Consider the following 11,113-nt stretch of genomic DNA (forward strand, 5'->3'; position numbering starts at 1 on the left):
CTTACTTCCACATACTCATCTAATCTTGCCGCCACCATACCCCCACCACCACCTATATAACACATCCCATACACACATACACACCCACCCAAACCTAGACCATTCATACGTCTACGTTTACGTGACAACACCCACTCCTACCATACCCTACCTAACCCAAACCCCTACTCACCACCTATCCAAACCCAAACCCACCAACCAACCCACACTTACTCTCACTTTACCCGAACACACACCCACTTCTAAGTGCACCCTACCCCACACCTACACCATATCACACATACACACACTCACACGCCCACATGTACACACAATCAGGGATACACATGTTATCAATTTATTTTTTAATTATTTAAATTGCACCAACAGTGACCATCTACTTTGTCCCAAAATAAAATATTTATTAATTGTTTTTGTCAAGTGTAATTATATATAGTTGTTTTGTAAAACAATTTTTTTGCTATATATACATTACGTGCAAAATTCCATAAAACATAAGTTTTAACTAGAGTTTAATAAATAGTTTTCTGTATCACTTTATTAAATATTTGACAAGTCTACAAAACCAAACATAAGAATATAATTCCAATTCCTTTGAAAATATCTAACTTTTTCAAAAATATTTTACAAACCGAACACCAATAATTTCTCTTTTTTAACATTTCACTTGCTAACCTTAACAAAAACTAATTGTGAACATATGATATATGATATGGATCATAATATTTCCTCTTTAATGAGGCCCAGGAAAGAGCCCATTACCGCTCACTTTATTACGCCCTAGGTTTTCTTTTTGTTCCATATATATAAACGCGGGTACACGAGCTGCGCCGGAAACACTCAAACCGAAAACCCGTTCACGTCACCGCAGGAGCAGTAGCAGTAGCAGCAGCCATGGTACCTCCTTTCTCTCTGTGCATTTCATGCTATCTATTAGTCGGAAAATCGTATGAGGTTCTGAAAGACCTTCGTTGTTAATTTTGCAGGTCAAATACTCAAAGGAGCCTGATAATCCCACCAAATGTAAGTAATCTCGATAGCTATTACTAATTCTATGTTTATACATACACGTTTCATGTTTGCACCTCTCATCGAAACACATGTTTAGGCTATATTACTGCTGTTGGAAAACAGAGATGATCTGCTGTGATTTGATGTTTAATTAATTATTATCTAATGCATCATTGATAGTTTGATACACCAAGGCGATCTGAATTTGTGATAATATTGCTCATGAAAAACTTATCATTGATGTTAGTTGTACCTTTTAGCTAAACGAAGACATAGACATATCAGTTAACATCGCAAGTATGCTAAATCAATTGTTTTTTGAATGTAAGCACACGGTTTTAAATCTGAAAAGATGACTAAGCTTCTTTATAAGTATTGACACTATCATTTGAGGGTATTGCGTAATACATAAATGTGTATTATCTATAAAGAATCATAGTTTATGAGAATACCTTGTAAAATCCCTTTGTTGTAGCAAGGATTATATTGAGAGTTATCTGATTTTGAAAACTTTGAAGATATTTAGTAGTTGTAATTATGAAATATAATCTTTAGCCAACGAGAAAATGAAGATTTTTTATCTACCCCTTGCACATTAGCGCTAGTGATAAACTGATTCCTTCTCTATAGTCTTTTTTCATAAACAACTTAATTTTTTTTTTGTAACACAAAAAGTTCACATATTGGGTTGTGAATTATGTTAGTAGAACAATGATTATCCTTTTTTCTGTAATCATTTTGATGGATTTGATCATTGCAGCCTGCAAGGCTAGGGGTTCAGACCTCAGATGTCACTTCAAGGTACCTTATTCTATTGTCATGGATGATACATATGTTTCTATTCAAATCTCTTAAATCTTCATTTCATGTACATCAAACTCACAATCTCATGTAATGTTATTCTTTAATTTCCCAGAATACCAGAGAAACAGCACATGCACTGAGGAAAATGCCTTTAATAAAGGCTAAGAGGTATTTGGAAGATGTCCTGATCCATAAACAAGCTATTCCCTTCACCCGATTTTGTAGGGGTGTTGGTCGTACTGCTCAGGCAAAAAACAGACATTCCAATGGTCAAGGAAGGTGGCCTGCCAAGTCAGCAAAGTTCATTTTGGATTTGCTTAAGAATGCTGAAAGCAATGCTGAGGTATGTAATTGCTTCCTTTTTTATTCTTTCATTAAGTGATTTCTTAAAAAAATAAAAATAACAAAACCTTGACCTTGTAGGTGAAAGGGTTAGATGTGGATGCCCTTTTCATTTCCCATATTCAAGTGAACCAAGCTCAAAAACAAAGAAGGAGAACTTACCGTGCCCATGGGAGAATCAACCGTAATTTTTTTTTATTTTTTACTTTTTTTTATTTTATATAAAAACTCAAATTGATTGTTGGGATTTTTTTATGTTTGTAGCTTATATGTCATCACCTTGCCACATTGAATTGACTTTATCTGAGAAGGAAGAACCTGTGAAAAAGGAGGTAATGTTTAAATTTTTATCTACGTGGAGTTTTATAAATCTTTTTGATAAATAAGATAGTATGTGCTAATTTGTAGTTTGTTATATTTGCAGGCTGAATCTCAATTGGCAACTAGTGGCAAGTCGAAGAAACCTTGATTAAGTTGTTAACTGCTTTTGGTTGATTGAGATTTTTGTTTTTGTAAGACTGAAATTGTTCTCTACATATTTTGATTTTGTACCAGGATATTGGATATTTTTTATGGTAGAAATTGAAATCTGGATTAAGATTTGTATTTCTTTTAATCTAGTGTTGCATGAGGATGGCGTTTTGGTAATATAAAACATAGTTTGTTGTTTTAAAATTTTAATTATCCCGCTTTTAACAGATATTTGTGTCTTTGGTGGTTATATAAATGTTGATGTGATTTGTGAGAGCCTGTTTAGGATGAACTCAACTACAACTAGAGGTGTAAAAAATTGATACAATATCCATTCCTGAAATCAACTTGACATTTAATAAACATGTTTGAGTAAGAAATTAAAACATGTTTGAGAAGCTGTGCTTGGAAAATTTCACACGCTTATGAAGAAACCTCCATATCGCAATATCGATATACTTAGTAGCAAGTAAACTCCAACAAGTCATACGTGCACCAAGTTTAATGCGATCTTCATCAGACTTTTTTCGCAAAAGCAAAGTGGTGCGAATGACTTCGATTTGTTCAAAGCCGCAAGGGAGCAATATCATCTTATTATAATAAAAATATGTTAAGATTACAAGTTTCCTAAAAAAAGAATGAATGACACTGAATAATCCATATAATTTGTTTAATTATATTGTTGCTTATATTAATAATGAAATTAGGATGATGTATCAAATATTTATGGAGTATGGAAAATAATATCTACTCGTAAATGACAATTTTAATCTATATCAACATATGTAATAACAAATGTTAGCGATAGACAATTATTGGTTTACAATGAGAAATGTAAATAATATGACGATTATTAATTGTAACTAAAAATTTCTAAGAAATAATTTGATATTAACTTAAACGAGTAAACATAGACAATATTTTGAAAAATAGAAAATAAAATTTCGGTTTTTCGGCTAACCGTCCGTAGCATAAAACATGAATCGTAACCGAACCGAAAAATCGAAGATTTTACTGGTTCCGGTGGGTACCCAACGGGTAGCGGTTCTGGAAAAATAAGAACCAGAATCGGAACCGCATAGAGCGATTCCAAAACTTTAGGAACCGAAACCGCTTAAGGCATATCCGGTTCTGGAACTGGCGGTTTCGGTTCCGAAAGCGGGTACCCTGTTCCAGTGCTCACCCCTACACCCCCAAGTACTATGCCTTGTCGCTTTTTGGATCTGCAACACCCTGACTGGAATCCCAACGAAATGTGCTCTGTCGGTGGGTAGCAACTGTTAGAGTTATGATATGAAAAGCATAGAGAGCAAATGGTTTTTTGGGAGGTGATCGGTGGTGGTTTTAGTTGGGTTGACTTGATATCGGAGTATTAGAGTCGGTTGGAGATTTCGTAGGGGTCACCGATGGGATGGTGATGGTGGATAAGAGATGTACCGAAGAAGAAAGGAGGGGGGACGAGTTATCAATGTGCTTAGGGCCCATTTCTTTTTTAAAAGGCAATAATAATTATTTTTGATAATAAACAATCAATCAATAATTAATAAATAACAAATAAATAAAAATAAATAAATAAGGGAAAAATGGTCTTTTTATGTTTAGAGGATGAAGCGTACAAGTTTTAAACTAATGAGGGACTGTTCGAATTAATATTTGAAAATAGGGACTGAACTTGTCTTTTGACACCTACACCAGGGACGATTCGTGTAATTTACTCTAAACACTAGTAATACATTTATGAGTAAATTACACGAATCGTCCCTGGTGCAAGTGGCAAAATGCATGTTCAGTCCCTATTTTCAAAAATTAACTCGGACCGTCCCTCGTTTGGTTAAAAGTTGCACGCTTCATCCCTCGTTAGACTAAATTTGCACGCATTATCCCTTACGAGACATAAAATGACTATTATACCCTTTTTGTATTTCTTTTCCAATTAATTTAAATTTATTATTGTTATTATTAATTCAAAAATAAAAGAAAAAAATAGGGCCCCATGTTCATAACCCAGCATCCCCACCCCACCCACTCAATTGTTCATTTTCACCAATCTTCCTCCCTTTTCTCTTAACTGTTGAAGAACCACCCAACACCACTTACGGACAACCACCACCTGAGCACACCCTTCAAGTTAAAATCCGGCCACCGGACAAGACCACTCCTGGAAACTCTTCCCCTTCTCTTCACGTGCAGAAATCCAAGCCCCGACCCCCAATAACCCTAAAGAAATCACCAAAATCTTTGACGATCCCCTCTCTTCCTGTTATCATCATTCTTTGAGGTTTGAGTGAGGAAGATGGCCGATTGAAAACCGAATCGACGGAGATGACGACGTGTAACCGAATTTCTCCCCCTCCCCTGTCTCTTACACTTAGATCTACCGCGCTATCAGATTAATATGACCAATACCTCAGATTTAGGGTTTCGAATGGAGATAGAGGCGGTCAGACTTTTCTCTGCAAACTATTTCTTCCGAAAGGTTTTCTTGATTTGCTTTGATTTGTGTTTATTGATTTGGGTTTTAGTGGAAAAAGTTGGTACGAAGTGGTAGGTGATGGTTAGGATGGCGATGGAAGTTTTGGCCCTGGTGGAGGTATTGGAGTGACCGGAAACAATGGAGGTGTTGGGGTGGCCGAAAATAATGGATGTGTTCACCTGATGGTTTTTTTGAGAGAAAACGGTAGTTTTAGAAAGAGGGAAAGTAGGGAAAATGTAAAGATAAGCAAGGTAGCTCCCATCTACACGCCTGGTGGTGGCCGACGGAGGTTAAAGGGGATGTCGGTGGTGGTGTCTGAAAATCGAGCTACAATGGTGATAGAAAAAAAAAAGACGAAGCTAGGAAAGGGAAGTGGGTGAACGGATGGACGAAGGGTTGGAGCATTGATATTTATCGTTTTTTTTTTCTTTTCTTTTTAATCTAAAAATAATAAATAAATAAAAGAAAATTAAAAAGTAAATAAATAAGGGCAAAATGGTCTTTTTATGTCCGAAAGGATGAAACGTGCAAATATTAAAATAACGAGGGATGGTCCGAATTAATTTTTGAAAATAGGGACTGAACGTGCATTTTAGCACCTGCATGAGGGACGATTCGTGTAATTTACTCTACATTTATAATAAAATTATTTCATATACATATTGGATGGAAATAAAAGTAAAAGTTATAAATGATAAATATGTAATATGTAATATATAATATATAATATGATAAATATAAGATAAAACTTCATAAATGGTCTCTATGGTTTTTCAAAACTTAGGATATAGTACCTAACTCTAAAAATCATCGGAGAAGGTCTCTATGGTTTTCAATTTCTATCGTGGTTAGTCTATCACCGACATAAAAAGACTTTTATACCATTTTTAGTTTCTTTTACATTTTTCTTTAAGTAAAACCATTTAAAAAAAAAGAAACAATTAACCTCACCCTCCCCACCTCATACATGTTCTTTTTCTACATAATTATTTGTTTTTGTATACGCTCTTGTAACCTTGTTAGGTATTTGTTGGATCAATTCATCATAAGAGTTATTGAATGAAATATAATAAAAGAGTCGGTTCATTTTTCTCATCACTTCCTCAAACAAAAAGATCGACCAGAAACACCAACCCTCATCCGATTCTCTGAACTTTCTACAAGATTCCGACGACGTCCGTGAGCATACCGCAATTGCTTATGGAAGTAGCTTTTGACTCCAATCATACGTTTTATGAAGTAATCATTGTGCAATTAATGGCTGTTTGAAAGAGACGAATCCCAAGTTCCACAAACATATGAATCACAAAGACTTGACGTTTTAGTTTCTTGAGCATGTCAAGCTCTTCATATAATAAAGATAAACCAGGTGTGAGTGACAAGATATGGGTTAGCCCAGAACTGTTTGGCGAAATGCCTAAGAGATGAAAAATGATAAACAACCAAATCAAACTTCTTTAGTATATTTATTGCTAATATTTCAGAAAGAAAATGTGTAGTCTTTGAAGATATAAAATCGAGATCTGATTGGTTTTGATGTTGAAATATCGAATCGCTATCTTAATTGCTACTTTCGACTCTTTTCCAGGCGTAGAGGCTTGGTAAAAATGGTAGGAATTGAGGTTCTACGGTTAACCTTAGCTTGTAGAAGACAAAATGGCCACATGATCTTCTACCTACGTTAGTCGTTTCCATACCTGTTCCAGAATGTAGTTATCGTTCGAAGCATTTTCAAAATCGTTTGAATCAATTTCTGGTTGCTGTTTTGCTCAGAGCATAAAGCTCCGATGAGGAAGAAGAGACGGGAGGTTTTGGAGAAGAAGAAGGGGTGGTTTTTATTTATTTAAATAAAGAAATCAAAAATATATTTAAAAGGGTAAATACATCTTTTTAGATGGGCGGATGAACAACTACGATAGAAATTGAAAACCACATGGACCTTTTATCAGGTTTTTTAAAGTTATGAATTATATCTCATATTTTGGAAAACTACATGGATCATTTATGAAGTTATATATATATATATATATATATATATATATATATATATATATATATAACTTCATAAATGATCCATCTAGGTTATTCTATTCAAACTAATTATTGTGTTATTGTATGCATAAATATGGGCCAATCATTTTACTTATTTTAAGAAAGTGATTAATACATATTATTGAATTAAAAATAATCGAAAAATACCATCTAATTTAACTAGAAGGGTATTTTAGTCAATTAACATAGATTTAATAAAGGAAGTTTGCATATTTTAAGGGATCATAGATTCTACTAATTTTAAAAATTTGATTTTACGAATTATTAGGTTTTTAATTCGGACATGCTGACAAAATATGTTTGAATATATTCAAAAATAAAAAAATTCTTGAACCATAAAATAATAAAAATATTCTTGAACATATTTTTCTTGTAGAATAACAAATTCTCGAACCAGCAATTGAAGAATTAAAACAAAAATTATATTAATTCTTAAAGAATACATGTAACAATTGCTAATAATTACATTTATTGTTAAAGAATAAAACTAAAAAACTTTCAAATCGGGAAAAAAACATCAAAATCTAACAAATACACTAATTCATTCTAAAAGAATAATGTTGCTAAGAGGCGTCGTTCAAATTTCGTGGTCCGTTCTTCAAGCATCAGCTTTTGTGGAAACAAATCCAATGAATAAATTAGTGAGAAAATATTCATATTCCATTACAACATAGTTGGAATTCGTGATTCCATTCTGATGGAATTGGAATTCCTTCACCAATAATTATATTAATTCGGGTCATTCTAACAGAATATGTTCATGCTTATCATAAAAAACATTCTTTTCTGATAGAATACTATAAACGAAGAAATACCATTCAGTTGAAGCATTTTAGCGAGCGCTTGATGTGCATCAAAACAACTTTCAATTTCCTGTAAAAATTAGACAATTAGAACAAATTACCAATTAGCATCATTTCCTATTACTTTCATATACATACTAGATTACGAGAAATACCACGAGCAACTGCAGATCCTCCAATTGTATATTCCAAAATCAGTACACAATTTGTTTCTCCCCTCCTTCGCTCTTCTTCTGCTTCGGTTAAGAAAACCTCCACCGGTGGTGGAGTTATTCGGTGGTCAGGAGGGCAGCAGCCTCCTTCGCATCTCCCTGAACATGCGTTGTTGCTGCTTGCCTTTATACACAACGAAATGAAAATTAAAGAAGTATCATCAGGCGTATTCGATGCCAATCAAATGCGTTCAATCCCAATACTCCATATAAAACGAAATCGAAATACTTTGGATTCAGACTTGAAAATGATTTCGACCCCAATAATCAGTAAATTCGACTCTTCAACCCAATTCAACATAAATCGATTTCTTGACTCAAATCGAAAATTAACATTAGTCGACTTCAATGAGTTTGACTCCAATCAAACAAACAATTTCGATTTCTTAAATGGAAATCTATATCAATCATACCATTCGACTCAAACATGAACAATCAATCGAAGATTTAGACTCCATTAATCAGTCGGCTTAACCAAAGTCGATTCCTGATGTGAACAATAATAGGTCAATTCGACCTCAAACTGTAGTCAAAACTGATTTTGTGGACGAATCCAATTTCGTCTTCAAGTAATCAAACAAAATCCAGTTTCAGTTTCGATTTTATGATAAGAGAATTGAACCTCGATGATTTTGAATGAGCACCATCAGAGCGTGGACTGGAACGACGAGGCTTCTTCGTCTTCTTGGCGCTTTCATTGCTGATGCTTTTTTGCTTTAATAAATCATTAACTGGATGCTCTGTGTCTCTGTTAAAATCACCTCGATAATGTCTGATCACAAATTCATAATTGACAGGCGCTTGGGTGTGAGGCCGATGGTAAGGGTGAGGCGATTTATGAAGGGGGATAAATTTAGGGTTAGAAAAAGTCAATTAGATAAAGAGGGAATCTAGAATATAATACCATGATTACAGGGGTTATTTTTGGAAGTTATTAATCATATTACTAAATTACCCTTCTTTATTTATTTAATTTTATTTAATTTTGATTGGCCCACATTTATACATACAATAACATAATAAATACTTTAAACAAATGAACCTAGCTCTCTCTCTCTCTATATATATATATATATATATATATATATATATATATATATATATATATATATATAATAATAATAATAATAATAATAATAATAATAATATGTAACATGCCAATGTAAATATAGGGGCTAAAAATGTAAAGTTGTAAGGACCATTAATGTAACTTCAAATTAATCGGAAACGGGCCACAACCCCTTTTTTGCAAACAAAGCCCAAACGTTTTTACAAACAAATCGGAAATGTTAAGTAGTTTTCAAGGAAAATCAAAGACTGATTTATAGTGCATATATTTTCTAAAAATAAATATTTCATTAATAAAGATACATGGAGTTTGTAAAACAGTTGCTATTTTCATAATTTAACCAAACCTCTATATAACCGTTCTTATCCTAGACCATAATATTTTTGATTTTTGAGCTTTAAGCAGTTGTCTTTTTTATTAATCAAGATTTATAACCTATTTGGATGATAAACATATCAAATTATGGATTAAATCTAAAATAACTATATAATTCGTTTTATTATATTTTTTTAAAATACAATTGTCTATAATTTTTGTTTTATTATATTTTTTTTGAAATACAATTGTCTATATTTTTTGTAATGACATCAAAAGAAAAAAAAAATTATCTAACGGAAAACAAACATTTAGAATTTTCCAAACAATTAAGCCTAATTTAATAAACCAAGTTCTTCTCAAACGTTAAATATTAAATTAGCATGCATATGGCAATTTCGAAACCATAGTAAAAATAAAAATTTAAACTAAATATTATATATTATCAAGTGAACAAGTGAATCATGCACGTAAATAAGGTTTGCATGTATTTTTTTTTTTTAAACCGATTTCCGGGTATGTATTTTAAGCGCAATTTCCATGATAGCAAATATATAATGCAACATTTTCTCCGCAGACAACCTCCAAAATAAATTACTCTATATCAATATCAAGAATAAATTATCCACATCAAAATATTGAGTAGTTTTCAAGGAAAATCAAAGACTAATTTACGTTGCACAAATTTGGTAAAATTAAATATTTCACTATTTAATAACGAAAACTTTTATTTTTGAAACAGTTATATCTTCCATAACTAATCAAATCGTTATTATCTTAGCCCATAGTAAGAATAGATTTTAGATTTCGCAAGTCTTTTTTTTTATTAATCAATATTTATAACCTTTTTGGGTGATAAACATCAAATTATGGACTTAATTAAAAAGATATAGATTCTATTACTTATTTAAAAATAATCAATTTTACTAAAACAAACTAATAATCGATTTTAATAAATACGCCATTAAATACTCTGTAAAATTGGTTCTTAATTCTTTATTTGTATATTATATAAGTATACTATGTGAATGTCAAAGTATATCAAAGTATAAAATTGGTTCTTAAATACTCTGTAAAATTGACACAACTCGATAAGTAATCCGATTGGGGAATTAAAGTCTTTAACGACGTAATCATCTTTTACTCAAAATTGACGAATTTACCCTTGGAGATGCTTTGTTTGGTGTTCAACTAACACTCTCAATTTTGGTCCAATTTGTCCCGACAAAAGGAAACATAAACAAGGAAATAAGCAATAGATGAAATTAACACACTGAACCCATGATCATATATAGGATCAAACGTTCCAAGCATAACCACGAAAATCGAAAGATACACCCGAAAGCATAACCAATCAATGAATATCTTTTATGTTTTAAAAAGATACACCCAAAGCTAGCTGAATCATGCACGTAAAATAGAAAGATTGCATGCAAATTTTCCCCGTACGTATTTTAAGTAGTTTCCATCATAACTTTGTCTATATAATTAACGCACCGGCTTCTCCACAGGCAATCTCTAACGATATCAGAAGCATTTCATCTCAATCACACCAATGACG

General features: G+C 32.6%; 1 protein-coding gene across 1 annotated transcript; it reads left to right on the top strand.

Annotated features, from left to right (window-relative positions):
- The first annotated feature begins 798 nt into the window (after positions 1-798).
- LOC145169225 (large ribosomal subunit protein uL22y-like) lies at positions 799-2,773 on the top strand. The gene is made up of 7 exons (XM_079087793.1): positions 799-897; positions 987-1,023; positions 1,772-1,812; positions 1,928-2,158; positions 2,239-2,341; positions 2,422-2,489; positions 2,582-2,773. The coding sequence occupies exons 1-7, from the start codon at positions 895-897 to the stop codon at positions 2,624-2,626; spliced, it is 528 nt and encodes a 175-aa protein (XP_078943919.1). The 5' UTR covers positions 799-894; the 3' UTR covers positions 2,627-2,773.
- Positions 2,774-11,113: the final 8,340 nt, after the last annotated feature.

Source organism: Lactuca virosa, chromosome 4, assembly GCF_052849685.1.
Source record: "Lactuca virosa cultivar CGN04683 chromosome 4, Lactuca_virosa_CGN04683_v6, whole genome shotgun sequence".
Taxonomy (NCBI): Eukaryota; Viridiplantae; Streptophyta; class Magnoliopsida; order Asterales; family Asteraceae; genus Lactuca; species Lactuca virosa.

Bases quoted from the DNA above. Each gene is read 5' to 3' on its own strand.
- LOC145169225 (XM_079087793.1), top strand. The intron at 1,024-1,771 runs GTAAGTAATCTC...TGATCATTGCAG, and splicing joins GCCTGATAATCCCACCAAAT to CCTGCAAGGCTAGGGGTTCA. The intron at 2,342-2,421 runs GTAATTTTTTTT...TTATGTTTGTAG, and splicing joins TGCCCATGGGAGAATCAACC to CTTATATGTCATCACCTTGC.